The following is a 26,009-nucleotide window of genomic DNA, read 5'->3' as shown; positions in this document are numbered from 1 at the left end:
CTTAATCTGAACCAGAATCAGAAATATAATGCACTGTTTAGAGTGAAGCCAATTTTATTCTACATAACAAAAAGAACAAGGAAAATATGCCATTGGGCAAAAGCTGCAGAAATGCAGTTTTCCCAACTCTGAATTCAGTTTGTTTTATATAACGTGGTTCCAGAACAAAGCTTTGGCAAATACAATATCCTTCAAGCAACGTCTACTGTATATTTAAAAAAAAGCATGTACTCATCACTGAACTAGGACATTGTTATACCTAGGACAACTAGGTATATTGTTTTCATATTCCATATTTCAACGTTTTCCTAAATTAATGCATTACCTTGTCATGCTACAGTATCACACAAAAGTTTCAAAACATTGTTTTACCTTTGAACATGTTTGAGACATGAAAGCGAAAGTGATGTGTCTGTGCTGGGTTTTATTAATATTAAACTAATGAAAGATATTAAGAGCTTGTGACAAAATCATAATTTCACATAGGACCCATTTGAACACAGCTTCTTTTTTCCTCTTCTTAAAAGTAACAGTTTTTTGAAGGCTTCCAGCTGACAGTGACAATGTAAGAGCTGGTGCAGTGGGAACGAGGAGGAGAGAATTACAGTATTTGTCATTCAGTGCAGGGTTGCCAACTTTGCGCTTGTCAAAACACAGGGCGTTCCATTCAACTGTGCTTCTTTTGTTGTACAGGAGTGATGTAAACTGATAGGCTGAATATTAAAGAAATCCAGCAAGTCTTTTTTACTTGATCATTTGAGAGACGATTTCCCTGTCAGGAGAACTGTGATGCTGATTTTGTTGAATTGCTGCTTTAACGCATTTTGGGCGGGAACCCCTTTTGGTGTTAGCATTATGTTGTGATTTAGCTATTGAAAAATAGCAGATCTACAAGCTCATAGCGCGCCACCGAGTGGCGCGCTACGAGCTTGTAGGTCTGCTATTTTTGAAAAATCGAAGAACGACTGACATAGAAACATAGCTTTTTCAGAAAACTGTCAGGATGTAGAAGACATTTTTAGAATCTGATCTCAGGTCAAAATGGGTTAATGAGCCTACCACTGCACCATTAATACAATACAATAAAACACCTATTGACAGCCAAACAACAACATGGGAAAGTCATCATTTTGAAATGCAAGGGGCGATGGGGGCTGAATCACTTGAAATTGAACCTGAAATTCCAAGTCTTTTTGAATTTCCTTTGTCTTAGACATTACAAGTTCCTGCTGAAAGTTTCTATAAATCCCTTTATGGATTATTGCCTTCTATTTTATTTTACGTTCGACCTTCGAGAACATAACCCACTTAAAGACGCTGCGATGCTGCCTCCTGCTAACAGAATTAGCCTCATCGCATGGGTCCAACACAGTGTTCTGTGGCAATGGAGGGAGAGACAGAGCAGGGAAACTGGCTTGCTACGGTACTCACAGAAAATATAAAGGTTGGATTCTTCAGGGAAGAACCTTTTCAGACCTTTCCAGACATACACATTTTAATGGTTCTATAAATAATCCTTAAAAACGTAAACCCTACTGTATATACGTCGTCGACAAGCGTCACCCAGGGAACATTAACTTTGGAAATCGTCACAGATTAATCATAAGACCGACTGAAGGAGTGCTCAGAGCTTGGAATCACAATCAACTGTAAATCATAATATAGACTATAATCTATTAGTCTATACTTGGTCTGCTCTTTTTTTTCAAGCTTACAACGAGCTTGAACGAGCTTGTAGTTTGGCAATGTTCGACCAATGTTCACCTATTAAAACAGAATAGGGACACTAGGGTTTACGTGGTTAAATGTGCCTCAAAGAACCATTAATTAACTTTGATCGAAAACATATCCCCTAGAATGTCCATATGAGGACATGCACATGAAGAAACTTTCACTAAATAAAAACGTTGCTTTTAGTAGGCGATATTTTTAAAGAGCCATTTAAAAACCATTGTCTTTCTGTATGTATTGTTTTGGAGCTGTGGGCTTTGTAGCAAGGGAAAGGGATAGTTAGGACACGGGGAGGGACGGTGATGGGGGCTGGGAGAAGGCTGGTGTCTGCCTGGGCGTCTGTCTACTCCTGCAACATGGGGTCAGAACGCTGTGGGGAGCTGTGTACACTTGCCTGCTAATTACACACACCACTGTGTCTCGTCACTCCTATAGCGCTGGGGCCACAAGACAATCTGGCAACTCCCCAGCACAAGGCAACTAAAGCAAGCGAATAAACACAGCCAGGGAGGGAAGCACGGGTGTACAAATGCAGCCTAATTATGTTTACTTATGGCTTTTTTTTCCTTTGTTTCTTTTTACTAAGCAGAACAGCTGCTGGTCATAGCCGTTGTTTTGACAGAGAGACAGAAACAGATGCAAAGGGAGGAAGTTTTTGAGGGATTGCAGGTTTTTATATCGTCCGCAAATGAACTTGGCATGACAAGGAGGAGCAGTCCGAATTGAAATGTGAAGTCAAAGTGAGCATTCCAAATGTTCTGCTGAGAAAGTGTTGATACACTGAATGGCAAGTCTTTAAATCTCCCGTGGAACAGGATCTCCAAGTAACACAGATATCTTGAGTGCCGGCCTACGAATGCCAGGGAGGTTACGGCGAGAAATGCCTTTTGTGACTTTCCATTTGCTCAGCGATACACCGCCATATACAGTATGGGCTAAAGCTCACTGCACCGACACAATCTTGGGGGGGAAAAACACATCTTATAAACATCCTTATCTCTCCTCGAAACTCTTGAATATCATTTATAAAAGTTAATCTAAATAGAGAGGAGGTGTTGGCAGATTTCAACATAGATTTGCCCCAGATGCACTTTTTTTAAAGACCACCCCGTGGACTCTGCGGTGCAGGACGGAGTAAAATTCAGCCTTTATGACATTTACTCTACAACGGAACATCATGTAATCACATGTGTAACTTGATTTACCATCAGAATGCCATGGAGTGGGCTCGGGCCGTCCCGCAGGACTTATATCTGCAAGATGATACCGGCTCACATGCTCATACATCGAATTCTCTCCTCTCAGGTGTCTACTCAATCCTTAAATAACATACTAGCTGTAAAAAAAGACTATGAGCTAATATTAGTGAGAGGTGGGGTGGATGGGTGCGGGGGGATGGGGGGGGGGGGGGGGATGAGGGGGAGGTAGAAAAGTCCTCTGAACATGAAATAGGCCAACCTACATCAGCATGCAAGGAGATTTATGTAACTTAACATCCTTTGCTGTGTTTACAATCAAAGAGGAGGGCAACCTACATTTATTCCCGGCGTTCCCTCTTCACCGGGCTCTCCAGTTGCTCCTGTTGCACCCTATGAGTAAAATATACAAGCAAGAATTACAAGGAATGCCCGCGAGGTACCATTCAGTAAACTGTATGTTTAATGGAGACGATCTTATATTTACAGTGCTGGAAACTAAGTACATGTACTCAAGTACTGTGCTAAAGTACAATGTTGCCGTACGTTTTCTTTTTAACTTATACTTGTATTTCCACTTCTACTCGAACAACATCTCAGAGGCAAATATTAACTGTATTCCACTAAAATTATTTGTCAGTTTTAGTTACTGAATTAGAATATTGTTATAAAACATACCATAACCAATTAAGACCTTTTTTATACTTCAGCTATTCAAAAATAATTACTTTGGTACTGTAAGTATATTTTAAATGCCAATACTTTTGCACTTTTTCTCAGGTCAAATTGTTAACAAATTTGTCAATTTATTGCTATTGTGGTATTGTTACTTTTACTTAACTAGAGCGGTGCCCGTTGGAGCCTCTACATCGGTGCTCGTTGGGCACTGGCCTACTTGGAACGATGCAAGTTGGAAATGCAGGCCCCACCCAGTATGTCTGTGTCCCTTTTATGCCTATATACGGAGTTCTTTTTCAGGCATGCCCAAATATGGAGTCTATGCAGACGTCAGAATGATGTCAGAACAGGCCAGCTCCATATATGGACACTGGGCAGGGGTAGTGGAATTTGAAGTTGGTGGGGCGAACGGTTCTTGAGTTACGTGGATTACAACAGCACACACACACACACACACACACACACACACACACACACACACACACACACACACACACACACAGACTTGGTGCATTTATAGATATACCGGTAGATTAAAAAGGGGGGGGAAAAGTACTTCCTCCACCACTGCATATTTATAGCTTCCTTCATACAGTAGCTTATGTTAAACCTAATTGATGCAAAACTGAAAGAGATACTGTGGGGACACTATATTCATTTCACTGACTAGGCTACAATCTTTTCCAGAAATAAGACAATTAGGGCTGAAATGGAGCCGTGCTGTGACGCTTCACACTATTTGATGAGCGTATGCCAGCGATGCCAGCATGTCAGCCAGAAACCTGGCAAAGCGGGCCGCATTGTACCATCGGCAGTGTGACTGAGGACACAGCAGCGCTGTCGAGTGGAAACCTTGTATGTCCAAAACTGTTGAGGCCTATTCATACTCAGGTTTTAGGGGATAACGCCAGGGCTCCACCGGACGCGTTGCGTCTCCGTCGCGTCGCGTCAAAAAACGCACCGGTTCAATTTTAATGCACGCGTCGCGTCTCCGTCAACGCGGGCAGTGGAGCCACCCTTCATTGATTAAAAAGGGAACATTCCCTGACGGTGACGGAGACGCGACGCTGACGCGCCCGGTGGAGCCCGGCCGTAAGGTGACCACCGAAAACCTACAACATGACGTCACGCGGTGGTAAGCGACTCACCGCTCACATGAACACATCTCTCCATTTAGCCTAACCATCGTTTCAGTGGTCACCTTATCACATACAACTGGAGTATAAATAGGCCTTTACTTTAGAGGAAAGGAAACTAAAGGTAAAGGTAGCAAGTGATAGATCAGATTCTGAAAATGCATTTTCTGTTGAATAAAGAGCTGGAGAGACATGGAGACACCCTTTACTGAACAAACACTCATATAGCAATGAATGAATCACAAGCTGGATTCCGAAATGGTACTGTATGTCCTTCTCCAAACAGATCTTCTTCAAACTCTGTCTGCAACATCATAGAGTAGTGCCCAGAACTTCAGACACACATTGTTGTATTCAATTTGATGATTTTAGTTGTGGTTAATTTATTATGAAGGTGCAGTGATATTCCTCACTGAACCACCTGGGCATAGGCGGGGTTCAGCCAATTATGGGGCACAGTCTATTTGTGGATGTCACTGGTGCACAGCAGGAGGGAATTGGGAAACGCCACAGGGAAGAAGCCACTCAGTCTTTCAACCGTGTGTGTTCGTTTGTTTCAGTTTGTTTTGAGTTATTTTCAGTATATTTTCATATCACAAGTTAGTTGTTTAATTTGCCGTTAAACACACAGATTTAGTTTTTTGTTGCGACCGGATGTTGCAGTTAACACTTAGACCGCTAGCATTTATTGATAAATTATGATCTAATTCACGGCCGCATTTTTCCCAGTTGAGCTCTTATTTTGAAAAGCCACATTTCCAGACTACCGGAAGTGAACATATCCTAGTAAGTGGAACAGGTCCTGGACAGGCCTTGTTTAAAAGATGGGTCTATACCGAGGCACTGGAGAGGTCCACATCGTCGGCTCTGTGCCGTCAAAGAAATGTTGTTTTGACCAAAAATGCCATCTGGGACAAGGAATAGGAGATACAGGCGATTGAAAGAAACAGATAGAATGGATTATTATGGCGAGGACGATCTAAGATGGGCGATCCATTGTCATGACAACAACAGGTTAACCCGATGCTAACGCAAGTAGCATTATGGCTTGATCGATCGAAAGCACTATAAAAGCGCAATTGCCATTGATCAACGGCAATGGCGGTAAGCGTAGTATTAAATAATAGGCTTCAATTGACCTAGATCTACGACAATGGCGCGGAGGGTGTTAACTATGAAACCTTGCGTTTTTGACACCTAACCAACAATCCCTGTCACTCACCCCAGGCAAGCCCCATCACGTGACATCAGCCCCCTGGTAACCCCAGGCAAGCCTCCAGCTGCCCAGATCATCGTGACATCACGTGACATCAGCCCCCATATATGGTGCCCAGGTCATTGTGATTTATTAGTCAAAGTTCATCCCATGCCAAAGCGTCCGCACTCGCCCAGCAGTCTGATGTCACCCAGGGGGATCCGTGCACACGCCATTGCCGATCTGCCCCATCAGTACAACCTCCACACTCTCACGGAGGAGACTGCCGAAGAGTGGCGCTGTTGTCTGGCCAGAACTAGCGTTCAAACTAGAGTTCTCAACAGGCCTGAAAATTAAGGCCCGGCCCTACCTGGGCCCTCATCAAACCCTGTACATTCAATACACTGCCCCTGCTGCCACCCATAGATCTCCATATATGGACCTGACCTGTTCTGACATTCCATATCTTGATCTGACCTCATCACGCCCTGTACACTCAAGATACGCTCCGCTTCTCGCCCTCGGGCGTCTTACTGGTTTACATGCTGTGTCATGCACTCAAAGCGAAGACTGATTTACTGTCAACAGCACCACGTGTTGGAAAGAGCTTCACACCATATCCCCCACTGGTATCTTTCTTGTTGTCCGGTTGCCTTTACACCCATCATAATGAATTACATCCAGTAAGAGCTGTCGACGGCATCCACCGCGAATCACTGTGGCAGATTGTCCAGCTGTATGGCGTGCCGTACAAGAACAGTATGTGCTAACATCTTCAGGGCCCTGCACCGTTAACTCTACTTGTTGAGTCAGAACCAGCAGTGGCACAACCCATGATTTGGACATTGTAGGGTTAGGGACATTGTAGCCTAACCATTGTAAGGCAGGGTTGCATACTGTCACCATTACCCTTACTCTTTTTATTTGTTAAATGAAATGTTTTAAAAACCATGGACAGACTAAACTACTTTCAGCCAGACATCTGATCTCTATTTTTGGCATGTTATTTTGGGCAAATACTTTCCAAACATTTCTAAATGAATACATTAATAATAAATTAATTAATAAAAAGGGCAAAAATAGCTGATCTGCAAGCTCAGAATGGGTATTTAGTGTGACACTGTCATACGAAAAAGTACAAAACATGGCATTAATTCATGAGAAGACAGAACAAATGAATATGGAGATACAAGGTTTCTGCCCGACAGCGATGAGAAGCTGCAATTTAATCATTTGGACAAAGTCCTTGTTGTCTCCGGGGTCAAATGACACTTAGTCATAACAATGTTTGTTCCTTTTTCTGTCTGTCTACACCAGCGGTCCCCAAACTTTATTGGCCGTGCACCCCCTGTTACCTCCTGACCTAGCTGACGCACCCCCCAACGCTAAGTCTTGTTGTATTTGGCTGAAAATTATACATTTTTAATATGATTATGGCAAATAATCACAGAGTGTCACTGCACTGAGAGACATGCAGCTCCTGTATACTCCCGTAGCTGCTCTATACATCTCCTTACAACAGTGTATTACTGGATTTTGCCGTTTGTGCTGCTAAATAACAGCCTAAAACCGCCATTACCCTTTTCATGTCACGCACCCCCTAGAAGGCGTTCGCGCACCACAAGGGGTGCACGCACCACAGTTTGGGAACCACTGGTCTACACCAGTGGTGGGGGGAAAGTGAGGTCCGGGCACCCCCAGGGGTCATTGAGGCGGTTCAAGGGGGACCCCAACAAAATTAGCCAATATAGCTTCAAAATCAGGCAGAGCAGGCAGTTGCCTATATAACTAATTGAAAAAGCTCCTTAAAGTTTGAAGCATCACAACACACCCCTCTGACTGAACTGACATGGGGGGGTGCACTGGGAAAAATCCTGCCTAGGGCACCAAATTGCTCACGGCCGGCACTGCAAGTAGAGTGTGAGCTCCCCAACTTGCCCCAAGCCCCCCCAAACTGTACAATACTACTGGACTACTGGACTGGACAGGACCTTTAGCCGCCTCACTGGTACTAGGCTACTAGCCGGTGGTACTACTGAGGCCCCAGTAGTATCTTCATCATCACCTTCGTCATCGTCATCAGTAGCATCATGACTGGTGCTATAGCAGCAGCCCTAGTACCAATAGCAGCAGCCTCACTTGTAGTCGACCTATAGTTTCAGCCTCAGAACCAACCTCACTGTCAGTGTCATTAGCCAACAAATCTGCATTATGAGCTGTCATTTTAGTTGGCATTAATTACATACCGAAAGATTATTAGCCTATCTACAAGCTCATTCATCATCAGCAGCATATTTTTCTTTGTGACAAAATGTAGCCTATATTTACAAACAGTGTGGTTGGCCACATTGTTACATGGTCCACATAATGATCACATAACATTTGTGCAACAAGAGCCAATGCCAATATGCTATATTAATATTAGAACTTTTTAAAGACAGAATAATTTACGACAATGCAAGTATGCAACCAAAGTGGGCGCAACATCACTGAAAACGTTCATGTTACTATTAGCATTGCAATTTACTCAGAGTGCTGAAATCGTGAAATGGTCCAAATGGAGGATGTAAACACACTTTTTGTTGGTTATAGAGCAGTTGGTTATTTCTCTGCCAAGGTCTTGTTTATTTATATTCCTTCCAGGCTGTATGTTACTGTTTTTACGCAAGAAAACGCACGTTGACGGCCCGGATTTGAGATGAGGGGGCCTCCGACGGGTGCTTTCCCCCTCTGTCAGTGATGGGAGAATGAAACGACGCCTGGCCGTCGTAATGAGTGGCCGTTTGGGAGGAGGAAGCGACGGCCGGCTGTCGGAGGCCCCCTCAAACCGACTGTCTACTTTTACTATTGGAGGACAAATCATAACTGCTACGGAACGGGCTGCAATTTATTTTCGGGGGCAACTCGTCGGGGCCTCTACCGCTCGGGGCTCTACGCAGTTGCGTAGCTTGCGTAGCGCTAATAACCGCCCCTGACCACTAACCATACTTCAGCTATTCAAAAACAATTAAAAGAAATCTTCTCATATGGGGGGGAGGGGGGAAATTATTTCAAATTTGGGGGTCCTTGGCCGTCTCAGAGATTCTGCAGGGGGGCCACCAAATCTTTCTGTGCTAGGGACTTCATTTATTTATTTATTTTACATTAACCACTAGAACCCTCACATCCCTATTCTGGGGGCTACATTAGCTTGTGATCATCTATTTTCGGTGAAGAGGTTTGGTGTAGAGGGAATAAAGAGCAGACCAATTATTGAGGGTTTAAGTGGTTAAATGTCTGAAAATATGCATTAACCCTGCTTCATCTCTCTCTTAGCTAAGGGGTCCTTGGCCTGAAAAACGTTGAAGACCCCTCCCTGTTCTATGTCCCATATTAATCAAGGTCTTAAAATTGAGACCTGTGCTTACATAGTGAGAAATGTGAGAATGAGAGGAATAATTTGAAACCACATGTCAACTCTGCTGACTAAAGGATTGTTTCGTATTGCTGCCCTCTTTGATCGGCCGATCGAGGATCAAATTAACTTCACCTACCAAGGTGTCACGGGCCAATAGCAAAGTACATTTACTTGACTACTATTACGTAAGTAATTCTTTTGGCCATCTGTACTTTACTTGAGTACTTTTTTTGGATACTTTCACTCCAAAACGTGTCAAAGACAAATATTGTATATTGACTGTTTTGGAAACATGTCATTTTTTTATATTATACAGCAATGCACTGATATTAAAAATGGAGGACCTTTCACTTGCAGTTGAGTAATATTTGACAAGGAGTATCTATACTTTCTATACTGGGGTTGAGTACTTTGTCCAGCACTGCTGGGGGCAACTGGTCATGAGCATCAGAATGGCATTTGATTAGATTTAATCAAACACCCGTGTCAGAGTCACTTTGACCTGAACGCCAATTGATCCGCACAGTTAATATCTCTATCAGAGTTTGTGTTCCAGCTCTGACATTATTGATCTAGCATCACCTTGGTCAGTATGCTTCAATTCCCAGAGAGAGGGATCGTGCAGATTCTTAGAACCTCATAATTATGGTCCATGGACAAAAATCTAATGTATCCATTTGGAATACAAGCAGTCGCAGTCTATTATGGTAATCACTATTCCATCATCAATGACATGGACTCTTTTCTTACGGAGGACTGGAACAGCTGTTAACTAGAAAAGTCATTAAAAGGAGACCAATGGTTTTACGTTTCACTCATTCTGGCCGTGTTCTCTGTTGCCGTGACCACACCAGTGGTCCTTTTGGGGGTTTCAGGTAGTCCCCAGCTAAATTATGGTAACCAAATACCCTTATTAGATCTTTATCTCTTGAGAGTGTAAAATGAAACCAAAATGGTCTACTTTTATGCTCCCAAGAGTTAAATTATTGTTATGCATTACTTAATTTACAAGAGGTCTACAAAATTAGAAAATGTAGAAGAATTGTTACTTTGATCAACATTTTCCCGTTATCTCTCCTATGGTACCAGCATCAATACAGCATGGAATTGTGGACTAAATCTTTTCCAACGACAACAAAATATTCTAAGTTTGGGGTCCGAGAGGCTGATTTGATCTCATCAAATGGTGGTATTGGTTCGACCTCCCGTTAGACCATTGCTAACACTGTCCCAAACCCTAACCTAACCCGAAACTCACAGGAAGCCACGGGTGATTTTTAACCCACAGCACGACACGGGTGATTTTGTAGTTGTAAACCGGTGGCGTGTGTACACAGTTGCAGCGGCTCAGTGCACTCTCAGCACATCATCCTTCATGTCATTGTCAAAGTATTTGTATACTCTGTACAGTGACAATACATTGAATCTAATGTTGGGACTTGAGCCACGGGTGATTTTTAACCCGTAGCATGGGTGAGTCTTAACCGGCCGCGCAGGTCTGACTAACGGGATGTCTGACTTATGTGCAGTCCCCGCTCAAATACTGAATAAATAATGGACCTTGATATGAAAAGGGTTGAAATGAATGGCATGCCTGATGAAGGCATGCCTGATGAAGGAAGGTCTGACGACCCAAACGTTGCTCAATAAATCTAAACTCAAGTGAAGACAGTGGGCGGGATTCTTTTTTCTCTACTTCTCGGGGTCCTTGAAATTAAAATGGCTGAGGATCACTGGGTTAAACTGTGGGTTAATTCACAGAAAATACAATGACAGCCTACATAACTTTTGAATGAGGGCTTGGTTTAGAAAAGCCTATATCTTGTGCTAAAGTAATATATTGAATAATATAATATTGAATAATAATATAATATAAATGTAGGTTTTAAGGTTAGACTGGCATATGGCATTGTAGAGAGGCTAGTGACAGATGAGATCTCTCCATTGTGGGGGACTCTGGAGATAAGTAAACACAAAGTGCAGCTTCAGATCAGTTTTTTGTTCTTACCTGGAGTACAGTGTTATCTGCGCTGTGCACAGGGGAACAATGTGTTTAATTATATCCATGGTATTTTTCTGTCGCTATCCATATGCGACGCAAAAGTACATTTATATCATTTTTCGAGGGGCACGCGGCCAAAGAGAGGGGCAACGACGGCCATGGCTGCCGTGAAATTCCTGCCCTGGTGTAATGACATAACACCATAGCCATGAGTAATGCTTAACTTGTACCCTGGGACACCCAGTCAATGTCTACAGGGCTTAAGTGGTCAAGATACTCTGCATACAATGAATTCATCCATTAATTTACGAAACAATTCCATTATTGATTGGCTGCTAGCGGGCGTCCTACAGGGTGACACTCTGGCCCCCTTCATTGTAGCGATGGACCATGCCCTTAAATTCACAATCAATGGCAGAGAGGACAGAGGATGTACTGGGGTTCACTCTGGTCCCGAGGAAGTCAAGGCGAGTACACCCCATCATGATTACTGACTGTGACTACGCAAATGACATTGCCCTATAGTCTCGGATACAGCAGATACAGCAAACTGCTACTGGCTGTAGAAATGGATTGAAAAAGATTGGCCTCAAGCTCAATGCTAAGAAAACAAAAGTACTGACGGTTAACACCGGGGACAAAACCATTGCCACTGGGGACGGGGCGGTGCACGAGGCACTCCAGGACTTCAAATATCTCTGGGTCTGGACTGCTTCAACGGAACCGGACCTGAAGGTACAGAGGGCACTTGCTTGGAATGATTGGAATGTGGTTGAGTAGTGTGGAAATCAGGAGAAGACATCAAAAGGTGGCTGTTCGTAGCTACAGTGGAGTCAGTACTGCTGTATGGGCTGAGACATGGACCCTGACAGTACAACGGGAAAGTGCCCTGAATGGAGACGATACAAGAATGCTACGAATGGCCCTAGGTGTCACCAAATCAGAAACATGGACCTCTACAGGGACCAGACAAAGTCAGGATGAGGCTGGCAGGGCACTGTGTCAGGCACCCGGAACTAGTGGCAAGCAAACTGACATTCTGGGAGACAACCCAGGGCTAAGACAAAGGCAAAGTGAAGAAGCGCACCACTTACGTAGATGCACTGCGTCACAACAGCTTAGCCAACAACACTTTAGAGCCCAAGGCCCTGATGTTCGACAGGATAGTGTGGAGGGCAACGATTCAGGAGTCCCGAGTTGGCGTTGGCTAGACCACACTCTCGCATCACATCGCACTGATTGGCTCAGCAAAATAGGCAAGTAGAATGCTCCTCGTTTGCTGTTCAACTTCCTCTCCCATGAACACTCAGCATTTGGATCACTATTTATTTTGGACATGGCGAGGCACCGTGAACCCGTGCCAAGGAAGCAGGTTTCTCTGGCAATAGGTCTGTTCAGTGAGGGAATGGTGATGAAAACAGGTCCCTTTATAAAAAACACTTTAAAACTGACCATCTGCTCAGTGCTCGGCCACCAACCAACACAAGAGAGGAGGATATGAAACAGCCTTTGGTCCAGCTAACCATTAGTATACAGGGACGCAGGCTGTTTTGCTCCTGGTTGGTATGCTAGTCAATTAATTTATTCAGTACACCCCTGTTAGGATATAATGAATCTTTTGAGATCTTCTTTATCACAATCAATGGTCAAATAAATTCACGCCCCCAGTATTGCCTTCGCTCTGAGTAATATCCCAGTACAATATGGTGTAGGTTTCATTGCTATGGTGATTCCGAGATAGGGCAAAGTTGTAAAAATCCAAATGGCCCAGCGCAGCTTTGAGGTTATAAAAAAAACGACTGCTTCATCAACATGCAGGTTCTGTGCTACATAGACTGTATCAATTAAATCTACTGGAGAAGGACATGGCCGCCCCTGACCACACTTCAGAAAAGCCTCTTCAGAATATGACAGCCACCACATTGAGAGGAGAGAGAAAAACTCTACCTCACTTCTGGCCCGAGGGCATCACACAGATGAACAGAAAATGAATAGCCCATAAGAATTGATTCCCTGATGAAACCAGATCTGGCTGATGTGCTATGTATGGAAGATATGTCGGCCGGAGATAGCACTCTTACCCTCTCCCCATCGATTCCCTTTTGCCCTTCTGCTCCAGCCTCCCCCTGCAATGACAAGAGTGTGCAATACAGAATGATCTGGGATAACACCTTTCCATCCAATTTATTCTGTTGGGATAAAAGTGGTTGTGTCTTGGCTACATCCCAAATCACCCACCAAGAATAATGAAGAAAGATGTTTAAAAAATAAACTAAATTTAATTAATATAGTCATACATTATGTTTGCTCTCCAGTACTTTAATGTGCATATTGAATTTCTATCCAAAACTAAGAAAAGAAGAAGAAAAATCTCTTTAAACGAATGGATTTCCCTTAATTGGATCTATGCAGGAGGTTATGTCATGGGCGGATTCAGGTCTCCGTATGTTGGTCGTGTGGTTTATGGTGCAATGAAATTTCCTCTGCCTGTCTGTAAATCCCCAAACTCCACAAGTCACAGTGAGCTCCTCTGAGCTGAGCTTAGTGCCGAACAATGCACTTACTCTACAGTGGTGCCAGCCAGCGCACAAATGCACTCGCAATACCAAAGTTCCACAAGAAAAAAACTCTTCTTTGGGAGCCTGGGACCGCGGTGTCTACATTTTAACCTCAGGAACAGTACTGCAGAACGCCAAAAAAAAAGGATTATACGCAGTCTTCTTAAAGGCTTATTTCCACAAATATCTCAATGATCATGATTCTTAAGTAACCTATTCAACCCATTCCCCAGTAACCCACCTTCTACAGTGCTTTCCAGTGGTGGAAGGTAACTAAGTAGATTTACTCAAGTACTGTACTTTTGAGGTACTTTTAGCTGACTTCAGTATTTTTTTATTTCTTTTTTTGAAAACTTTACTTACTGGTAAAAACAAATATGTGTTTTACTGGTTGCTTGCGTTACACTGGTTATTTTCAAAAAATAACATTTCACACATTCTTTTTACTGCCAACCCCTTTGTACTTTTACTGAAGTAAAGTTTTGAATACAGGACTTTTACACGTTCACAATGTTAGAAAATGTCTAACATTGTGATATTGATAATTATACCCCAGGTGTTTGACTACGCTCTGTATACCGTTTACATTCCTGACTAATAAAGCATTCAATCAATCAATCAATACTTAATTGATATAACATGGAAACCACTGTCAAAAATGGATACTTTTTAGAATTCAATTAAAAAACAATATCTACAAGCTCAAAACCAAGCCACATTTCGAGCTTGTATGTGAATCTTTTCATACTTTTGTGTGACACTGCACTGACTGCAGTGTGATAAAGTAGGACGTTACTTTACGAAAAAAACACAAAACAGTTAGAATAGGAGATAGGAGGTTTCTGCCCGACAACAACAATAAGTAATGAGTACTTCTTCCACCACCGATTATACACGCAGTCAGGAGGGAATAGGTTCTTAAAGGCTTAGAATTTCCACAAATATCACCGATTCCTCAATAAGCTATACCCACACACCCTCTGCTTTCCACAGCCAGTGCCAGAAACGCGTGAGGTATCTTGGAACTCGTTGGCTGGGGGGTTTTTAGAGTGTTGCAGTTAGCCTATACAGTTTCATGACCTCAGCAGGCCAATAAAGCTCAAGCAACCTGCCATATTATGGCAAGGGCGCCAATGATATTGACAGGTGCAGCGGTGGTAAGTAACTGTAAGTAACTTACTGTGGTGGTAAGTAACTTACTGTAAGTACAACTTTGAGGTATGCTTTCACTTTGAGTAATTTACATTTTTTTATACCTTACATTTTTACGCCGCTACATCTCAGAGGCAAACGACGACTGCTTTTTACTCCACTACGTTAATTTGAAAGTTTTAGTTACCATTACCAACTGCTACGATTTTGTATTGTTAATACCTATTCTGTCAGAAATAACCAATCTACAAGCTCACAGCGTGTCACATTGTGATGCTTTGTGGGTTATAGATCTTCAGAAGTACTAAAATTTGGATACAGCACGTATACCAAAGTATTTCTACATTGTGGAATTGATCCCCCCCACCCCAAAAAGAAATAAGTAAAAGTGGGGGGGAAAAAAACAGGGAAAAAAACAGTACTTGTTCAACCACTGGACAGGTGCAGGGAGATACAGTATCCAACTGTCAAAAGAGCCTGAATAATTCATTGAGACCATTCATAATAAAATAAAATATGACTAGTACAACTACCAGACCATGTTTCTAGTACCTTTAGTCCAGAAGTGCCATCCTTGCCAGCAATACCTTGTTCCCCCTACACAGAAACATAGAATAATTGGTCTAATATGGCCACTCGCATTAGTAAACATTTGTCTGATTGAATCTTAATTATTACTACATTAAAGTAGCAACGTGACTAAAGTGCTCCGGTAATTCCTTATTTTTATTGGTTTGTCACTAAGAAGTGGTCCATAGAACTGTTATTACTTTTTAACTTGGCATCCATGATTTGAGGACTTGCAGGTCAAGATTTCTCAAAACATCTTCAAAGACCTTCAATAGTAGCAGATCTGTCTTAATGTGCATTGTCTTGCTCGATCATATCCATCCATGAAAGCTAAAGTAGAATGAACTGTATCATCATGTATTATTACATTAACTACTATAAGCCCTAGTTTATACTTTAAAGAGAGAGAGAGAGAGAGAGAGAGAGAGAGAGAGAGAGATAGAGAGAGAGAGAGAGAGAGAGAGAGAGAGCTCACTGTGAGCTTTTAGATCAGCTATTTTTTAAAATCTTTGAATGTTCCCACCTATAATAATATGCCTGGATGATAATGGTTTAACTGTCATGACATTCCATCAGCCATTACACTATGTATGTCAGCTTAACATCTGTGGATGTAAAAGTATAATATAATATGATTATCACCACATGATAAAGCAAAAAGAAAAAGAAAAGAAAGAATTGCAAGTGAATTGTCATCAATCACTTGCGCAGAAGTTTCTGTTCTGGTCAACATGTGTTCCTTTTAATCCTCATTTCAACAGAACAGGACAGAAACACTGGCCCCTGTCATCTGGGGTGTTGAGCTCTGTATCTACAGCTGTGTGTGTGTGTGTGTGTGTGTGTGTGTGTGTGTGTGTGTGTGTGTGTGTGTGTGTGTGTGTGTGTGTGTGTGTGTGTGTGTGTGTGTGTGTGTGTGTGTGTGCGCGTGCGCAAGTGTGCGTGCGTGTGTGTGTGGACAGAGTGGGCGCCGATGCTTTCAAGTGGTCTTAATTGGGTACCATTAGGGTTGTCACTTCTGTCACACCGAAGCAGCAGCTTGACTTCCTGATTGGACACTTTGTTTTCAAAGACATGCATGCCTCCATTATTGTCTCCACCAGGCCGAAGGCATGGGGAGAGAGTATGTTTTGCACTCCGTCCGTCCGTGTGTGTGTGTGAGCTGTAGATGTGTGTGTGTGTGTGTGTGTGTGTGTGTGTCCGTCCGTCCGTCCGTCCGTCCGTCCGTCCGTCCGTCCGTCCGTCCGTCCGTCCGTCTGGGGACAGCTAATCTCCGGCACCGTTGGCTTGATCGCAGCCATACTCTGCACACACACTCCCTGAATGCCACAGCTGAACCTCTGCCCCAAGGTTTTCACATTGGCCTCTTGTAGCGTCACCAGGAAGCCACTTTGCGCAAAACAATCTTTTGGACAGTACACCTACAGATTTTGTTCAAACATCACGCAAATTGGTACACAGTCTCTCTAGAGCCATTCAACGAAAGGTGTTTTTCAGATTTTTCAGACTCCATCCTGATTGGCTAAGATTGGCTTCCAAAGTTTGCAGGAGTGCACACACACACACACACACACACACACACACACACACACACACACACACACACAGACACACACACACACACACACACACACACACACTTTTTTTTCCTTCTAGTTATTATTGGTATTATGCAGCGATATACATGTTTGAATTGAACATGGGGGCAACATACCTTCTTCCAAGTGACGCCTGAAGAGTAAGACCCGTTCTGCCCCGTTGTGTCTGCCTGTGAAGGAAAGCATTCAGAGAACGGTTAGTGAAAGGTCTCTCGTTTACACATTAGTCAGTGGCTTTGTGACGGCCTTTCAGATGAACTGTTGCTGCTGCTGCTACAGCTGTTCTGCGGTTCTGTCCGACACGGTGACTCAGCAGCTGCACAATGGCATATAACGTTTCCCTTCAAGGAGGAGGAAAGGGCTATATATACTGTATATATACACATAAAACATGCACAGTGAACTACTATGTTTGATCAATGTCGATGCATGAAATGCTACGCTTTGAAAGGGAGAGACAGGAATGGAATTACAGGAAATGACAGAAAAAAACAAAACAAGAAATTAAAGGAAAATGACAGGAGAGGAAAGGAAAAGACTGAAAAGGACAGTAAAGGTGGTTGCACACCGGCCGCGTTTTTCGGAAAACCGATGGAGAAACGCTGCTTAAAAATCCGAATTTGCGCTCGGTGTGTGGGGACCTTAATGGAATGGTTATATTAATATAACCATAATCTAAAGTTAGCTCGTTTCTCTCCATGGAAAAGTAAAAATATGTTCACATTTATAAGACCATGCAGAGATATGAACTCTCACAATACTATGCATTAAAGGAGTCTGGACAATGTGTCTATAGTCTTCTATTTTAGATGGCCCCGACATTTGATCTTCATAAGATACACATTATTCTTCAAAGGAGTGGGTAATTGTCCTCCCAGGTGCTGCATAATGAACACGAGATAAGACATACTGCCATCCATGTGCCCCCCAATTACATTGCATCGATCCTATTTGTTCAAGGCTGCAGTGGTATGCATTCACTGCTGCTGTCATTCATACAGAAAAAGATAAAAACCTCACACAAAGCACTATAGTGCATATGGGGAATGTATATTTTATAGCGCTGCCATAAATTCAGCCTGGCCTCCATTTGAATTTCCTATTCAGCCATCGACACAAACCCTTTTCCGAGAAGGCAATCACAATTTACCACCAGTAAATGTAATATGAACAATGGAACGTTTTGACAGCTAAGACTAAACTCAGTGTTAGGGTGATAATAAACCGTCTAAAATTCTGGGAAGTTTTTCATTTTGGGGGATACAATAAGTGACAAATTGAATTAGTAATAGAAATATACTGTCTGCAGACTATATCATGCTCCCTTAGTGTACCAAGGTTACCTCCAATGTACCTTGGAGGAAATTGAATTATTAAAAAAAAACAGGGTACCTTGGTAATTAAATAAATACACTTTGGAGCATGATCTATCTAGTAGTGTATGGACTCTTCGGTATATTTCAATTTCTTGAAAGTCCAACACCTGGGATTTTATCGTTTTGGATGCGTGTGCTTTGTGAACCTTTCGCAAATTGAATTAGAGACAGTTAATTGAATACACAAGCTATGAGGGCAGCTAGACATTTGTAATAGATGCACACAAATATATATATAAATATCTACTGTAGTGTATTGTAGGAAGAAACAATTTTAATTTCACCATCATTGTGCCTCTGTGTTTTCTTGTATTTCACGTGAATGCAGGAGCTGTAAATCTAGTAATACTCAGGGTTTATGCGTGAGGCGGTACAAAATGGATTTCCTTTCAAGCAAGCTGCATTCTTATAACCCACTACTTATCTGTTTAATTTCCTGGGGGACCCCCTGGATTAACCCATTTAGGCCTGACGTCAAAATAAAAAAACGTTCGCTCTGAAAGAATATATATTCAAAGATTTGTGCCACATTTTTACGACTTTTCAAAAATAGCAGACCTACAAGCTCGTAGCGCGCCACTCGGTGGCGTGCTATGAGCTTGTAGATCTGCTATTTTTCAATAGCTAAAGTATAACACAATGCTTAGTTAAAACACCAAAAGGGGTTCCCGCCCAAAATGGGTTAATCATAGCGGTTTTAATCCCTTTGCAGTGAATTAGAATCCTCTGTCCAACTTTCACTGTAACGGCTGGATAGTACTACTGTGTATACTGTATGATGGAGTAACACAGCCATTGTAGTCCCTGTAGACCTTCCCAAAAAGGCTTTTCATGTAGGTCATGGCGCCTGGCCTTCAGTTATTATTACGCACGCCTTTAACCCGTTGAGACTGGAGGCTGATTCCGTTTTCTAAAAGAAAGTATGTTGCTGTATCAGTGGTGGTTCTCAAAAACCTTTTCATGTCAAGGACCCACAAAAGTATAGGTATTTTGCTGTGTATTTGGCTCCCTGTATACCGTGTATTTGGACCCCATGCACATCTCAAATATATTTTATTCCAGGGACCCCCACCCCAATAGAAGCAAAGATTTGAGTTGAAAATGTTTGCTTTAAAAACATCTGATCTGATATTTTTGAATTGGCAAAGTATAATAATATATAATATATGGCTAAAGTGGTTGAAATGATTAGGGACCCTCTCATACACTCCTCGGACCCCACTTTGTGGAACCAATGTGCTATAAGGCTAAAATCTAAAATGACACAGATGCTTTCTCGGTTTTAATGGATTAAATGCTCTAAACTGTAGAGATGCCTTTGGTTAATCTTGACAAAGTCAAATTAAATTGTAATTAATAGAGAAAGGTTACCCGGTGTTTCGGCGACTATTTTATAAACAGATTAAGGATCTGTAAAATGAAACTGCCAGTAACTGAACATTTTCATGAGACTTGTCTTATTAACCAGTTGAAACCTATAGTGTCCCTATAGAGCGTCGCAGTCCCGCCCCCCTACCAGGGCCCAGGAAATGATTCCCTGTTCATTTTCCTCATAGACATTTCAAAAAGTATTTATTTAAAGACCTTTTAAGCCTTGTACAAAGCCAACTCCAGTTGTGACAAATCATGACAACAAACAAAAATCTTCGGGCCAAACAAATAATTGACGGCGTAACCGTCTTTAAATAAATACTTTCATGAAAGGGGGCGGGACTGCGACGCTCTATAGAGGGTATGCGCGTGACATCATCATCATCATACCCGGAAGTTATGCGGGAACGCCTACTGAGTGGCAAAAAACTACTTTCTGGCCTTGCCAGCCCACACATCCAAACAGAAGTCATATCTGATTGAACAAACAATGTTTAACAACGTTAAACTCACTTTGTCATTCACCTTGTCACTTGGTTTGCCACTCACTGTATACATGCGCATAAAGTGATTTATGCTATTTGGGCAAAGTCAACAGGCAAACAATAGCTGATCTACAAGCTCAAGCTGCTGTACTTGTACTGTAGATTGGCTATTTTTTGTGAAGAGATTTGGTGTATACAGTGAAGAAATTAGGGGATCTAGGGGATAGACCCCTGCTTGGACAACACCGGCCAATATAGGGTTTAAGTGGTTCATAGTCATTTGTTTTGAGTATGTTACCTTCATTTGATGTGATTATTTAAAGGACCACTTCACCACTTTTCAATATCTTCATATAATAGGTCCTCACTAATAATCATGATAAAATGGCACAATTTTCTTCTACTCAGTCTGCGTCTCATAGGAGGGCTGTGGGCAGTTTAGAAACCGTCTTCCAGTGACATCATCATTAGGCAGATTTTTTTTTAAACAAGATTTTTTTTACAAAAATGTTTAGATTTTCATTATCGTGAGAACGATGGCTTCCATTTTCACATTGCAACTTTTCAGGACTAGAAAGACTGCAGTTTCTATTAGCTTGTATTCCCCATCGATGATGTCACTGGAAGACGGTTTCTGAACTGCCATGAGACACAGACAGAGTAGAAAAAAATTGCGCCATTCTTTCATGATTATTAGTGAGGACCTATTATATGAAGATAGGTTGAAAAGTGGTGAAGTGGTCCTTTAAGTATGCAGTGCTGCAAGTCAGAGTCTTTAGAAGCCTTTTGGGGATTCAGCAATCCATGTGAATTGTGAATTACGCAGCATTACCTCGAACGAGGTCAGAGCAAATGAGAGAAAACAAATTGCTATACATGTATTGTATCCGAGCATGACATCTGTTTAAAACAGGGGTTCTCAACCCTTTGGTCACTACCCCTTGGGGGGGGGGCGCCAAATTATTTTGGGGGGTCCCCAAATTATATATATATTAAAAAATAAACGGAATGGCTGGCAAATGGAAATTAAGAGTTTACATAGTACGTGGTGCATGCATATACTTTCCTTAATGATTATATCTGGTTTCAGTATTCATTTATGATTTATTTTCTCTATTATTAAGGTTATTTTTGCAGTCAGTTTGTTTGGTGGTGGGGAGGGGGGCGGGGCGGGGAGGGGGCGGGGCGGGGGTCGCGATATATGGCCAAAGCATTTCCGGGGGTCCCCAGCCAAAAACATTGAGAACCCCTGGTTTAAAATATTGTACAGATGCCCAAGAATCAACTGCTATTCTTCAGCTAATCTTCCAGTGCTTTAATAATAGTGGTGGTGCATGAACACATATCCCACAAGGCATGTGGGACAACCGTTTCAGTTCATTGTCATTACCATTCTACTGTCACAAGGAAATGTCTCCAAACACAGGCTGTTTCGCTCTGGAGAATCAAGAATGTAGGTCATCGCGAGTTTAAACCAGTCATCAAACTTTCATGAACGTTTAAATACAATGAATGAAAGTAAACTGCAAATATCATCCAAGAGTAAACTGGGGTATTTTTGGATTTTAGATGCACATTCCACAACTTTGCGATACCCATGAAGTTAATGGATAAAAAGGTGGATAATAAATCCATCTGGATATCATCATAAGAATTTGCCTTTCATAATAATCCACCAAGTCTATGTTCGTACAATATGTTCTGTTCTATGTTTGTGTAATGCAGATCTTGGCGGTGGTTGTGACGACCAGATTAACGCCTGGCACGCTTTCTTTGAACCGTTTCTGCTATATATTATTGCTAACATCTGCATTACAGATTCGAAAAGGTTATATGCAAATGTAGGCAAATTGCATGGATCACAACTGTGATTTAAATCTGTGCTTGTATTTTCGCAGCGTTCTGCAAGATGATAGCCCTCTATGAGAGGGTGTGTGTGTGTGTGTGTGTGTGTGTGTGTGTGTGTGTGTGTGTGTGTGTGTGTGTGTGTGTGTGTGTGTGTGTGTGTGTGTGTGTGTGTGTGTACTGGGTGTCTTATTAATGGTGTGCTCAGTACTTTTTAAAGTATTTAACTTAATGGAAGACAATGGGGTTGTGATCACGTAGCATTCTTGTGCAAATCTTCAGTAATACTAGAGGTGTAACTATACATTTTTAATATAAAGCAATACGATACGCATCACGATGCATGGTTGACGATACGATACATGGACCATATTGGTTCATTCATGGTGATAAGATACAAGTCAATGATTTAAAATCGATACAGGAACTATTTAGTAAAGAAATTGAATCTGTGTGAAACGTGTCCACATTGGAGCCATGTTGTGAATCCCAAGATCCACATAATTAGATTATTTTTGCGTGTACATTTTCAACACACCTCTAACTGTGAGACATATTTCTTTTCACCAAAGTCATGTTTTACCCTCAACTTCATTGATTCAGTGTTCGGGGCCATAATAGGATTTGATATGAATTCTGTTGTGCAGTAAGTAAATAAAATGTGTCAAGTATTGATTTGTTGAAGACCTGAAATTAGATTTCAGGTGTAAGAGGGACGAGTGAGGCAGTGACTCGCAGCACCGCAGACTGCTCCAATGAAATAATAGAGTAGAAAACTAAAACCACGTGACCACGTCTCTCACTGTTCAAAACATCTTCCATTGTAAAGTTAACACAGCGCTAGCACGGCTGCCCCGTTCAATTCAATTTATCTTTTATGTTGACTGCATGCTTCTGCTGTACACAGGTGATGTTTGCAGAAGATGCATTAAGGGATGTTTGTTTAAGCGCGCTTGAGTCTTCAGGTAATTTTGCACGGGATTGCTTCGCCATTTCGTCACGCAGAAACCTTTGTACATCCAAATCCGTTACTTGAAATGGAAATGGAGAGAAATAAAAGAGCCTCCACTGCAGATATGATTTAGTCACAAGCTCTTTCCGTTGGTTAAATATTTATAAAAAACACTTTAACTTGGCATCCCTATATTGGGCATACAGTAGGTGCAAAAGGTCAAGATTCAAGAATAGCGAAAATAGCCAAACTACAAACTCGCAATTTCACAACCTTTCTGTTTGCCGCAGCCTTTGATTGAGTTACTTTCTTTTTTTTCCTTCTTTTGCACTGTAATTGTCTGTTATTTTCTTTAGTTTTATGCATCCTACTGTATAATGTCACTGTATAATTGTGTTTCCTTGATTCATTATCCTCTTCCACGTTTGACATGGGAATGTGGGTTCTATATTTCAGCGTCCAGCGCTGTCACACACACACACACACACACACACACACACACACACACACACACACACACACACGACTACAGTATGTGATTTTGTTTAAGGAAATGAATCATGTTGCATGTCTTATGTTTATAAGGCTATGCAATGCAATGGAGCGTATGTGTTCAAAAGATCATATTTGCATAAACTTTCTCCAATTATTCTCAATTGGCTTCAGAAACAAAGATCTAGGTGGTTCCAAGTAAATTGTCACAACCCGCAATGGTGTGGATTTAACAGCGTTAATGTAGTCAGGCTATTTTCAAATATATTTCTAAACAGCATTTACCAACCTAAACAGCATTTACCAACCACATCACCAAGTATGATGTGTGTAGCCTAATTAGTAGTGGTTGCACCACTATGAAAGAGGTGATATTTTATAGACAAATGATGTGTCATCGATTTCAACTCAACTGAATTGTGGTTTGGTTTCATAAATACTGCAAAAGAGAAAGTTATTTAACATAAGAGTTGCTTTTCCAATTAATTTGTTTATTTAGATCATCTTGATTGATTGATTGATATATTGATTGATTGATTAGTCAATCAATCAGTTATACAATATTCTATTGTTATTCAGTCGCTCACTATAGCTACCACATTGTTATTTGTTCACTCACTATAGCTACATGTTACACATAGTTAGATTTAAACACATATCACAACTTCCTACAGTATATGAGCAGGAAATAATGCACAATAAGCAAAAGGCGCCAGTGTGACCTCACTGACCTAATTGCTGATGGGGAACTATTTGTCTTCCTCCAGGCTGCAGCTTGAAACCACAGCTATAAAATGCCAAGCACGAAGCACAAGGCACACTTAACCTTATCAGAAAATGCTCAAAACGTCTGAAGCTAAAATAAATAATGCAAAGTTTTAAGACTTGCCTGGTGCTGTTTATAGGATTAATGAAAAATCGAGGAAGCTACTTCAGTCTGGTGGTGTCTGAATTAGGGTGTTTGTGGCCCTGGTGGAAATATCATCAAACACAATTTGACTTTAACAAACTTATTATGTGGACAGTTACAGAAATAGCCCAAGTCCCATTCCACAGCGCTTGGTCCTATAGGTACAATGATTGAATGCACCATGTAGCTGTTGTGCCTTCCAGGAATTCCAGGGCCGTTTTCCCCTCAAAAAACAGAAAGTCTAACGGTAGCCCTGAAAACGTCTTAATCCCCAAGACCACATCATGGTAATTAGGCCACTGACCCCAAAAGCCATCTGGTTTTAATAGGCATACCACCACCTGTTCGTCATCAGGAATTCAATTCATAGGCAAACAGCTGTAGCAATATCCGTGTAGCACATGCTTTACCTTAATTTACCTAGCATAGACTGTTTGAAGTTCATGCATAGTAGGGGTGCAACAGTTAATCAAACCAATCAATGTATTTGATTATGAAAAATAATCAATTATGAGTAAAAGAAAGAAAACAATTAAAATCCGCCTCCCGTGTAGCAGACCTTTTAGCAGATCTACAAGCTCACAATCACTATTTTAGCTTACCACTTTTTTACGCCAAAGCATTAATTAGGGCTATATATTACCATTAAACCATATTCAGATTGTTGTTCTCTCTTTTTTGCACTGTGCTGACCACAAATGCAGGTGTTTGTTGGTGACTTGTCTGCTTTCCGTCTGATCAATACTGTACCCATTCTGTTCAGTAATTGGTTACTTTATACCTACAATTCACACACTTGAACATGTCCATTCAGCTGTCCTAGGAGGAATGCTCATTCCATTCTTGAACCATAAGCACTTTCTTCCAGTGATGGAGAAACCGTGTTATGGCCCGATTCACTTATCTTGTAAGACCACTAGCAAATTAATGTTACCAATGAAGAAAACTCTATGAACAGTTGAAGGGATTGACTTGTGTTCTTTTTTTCTTCTGACAAATGAGTCCATGGTAAATAATACATTACATTCAGCCTAAGAGTACCTAATCTTTCCCCAGCAAAGGCGTTTCGACACATTACATTAGCCGAGCGCAACCACAGCCTTGTGCTATTTTCTATTGAGAGAGACTTCAGTGCAGCAGTTGTTCCTTTTCGTTCTTAACACATTCCATCCGTAGGACGTCTGGGGATTCCAATCGAGGGATGCATTGGACGTGTGTACACGTCCTAGCGCATCCTCAATGATACCAGGCGAGAGAAGAATATTCTGAATTTTTTCCTTTTTTTTATTTTTCAGTCCGACTCTCGGCCACTGTACTTCGCGGCTTCGCGCTCTACACTCATATTAGCTTACCGTTGACTTAGCTGTT

General features: G+C 41.7%; 1 protein-coding gene across 1 annotated transcript in view; it reads right to left on the bottom strand.

The window, feature by feature from the left end:
* The window catches only part of col19a1 (collagen, type XIX, alpha 1), a gene marked incomplete at its 3' end in the record, with an annotated part of 69,656 nt that overhangs the window by 14,951 nt on the left and 28,696 nt on the right, over positions 1-26,009 (bottom strand). Inside the window, exons 11-12 of the mRNA XM_079511807.1 lie at positions 13,417-13,461; positions 3,267-3,320 (exon numbers count right to left, since the gene is read on the bottom strand). Of these exons, the coding sequence (XP_079367933.1) occupies positions 3,267-3,320; positions 13,417-13,461 (99 nt within the window). The remainder of the gene's footprint in view (positions 1-3,266; positions 3,321-13,416; positions 13,462-26,009) is intronic.

This window comes from Electrona antarctica (assembly GCF_951216825.1).
Source record: "Electrona antarctica genome assembly, chromosome: 10".
NCBI lineage: Eukaryota > Metazoa > Chordata > Actinopteri > Myctophiformes > Myctophidae > Electrona > Electrona antarctica.
The sequence above is the reverse complement of the archived record's forward strand: the minus strand, read 5'-3'. Positions and strand labels throughout refer to the sequence as shown.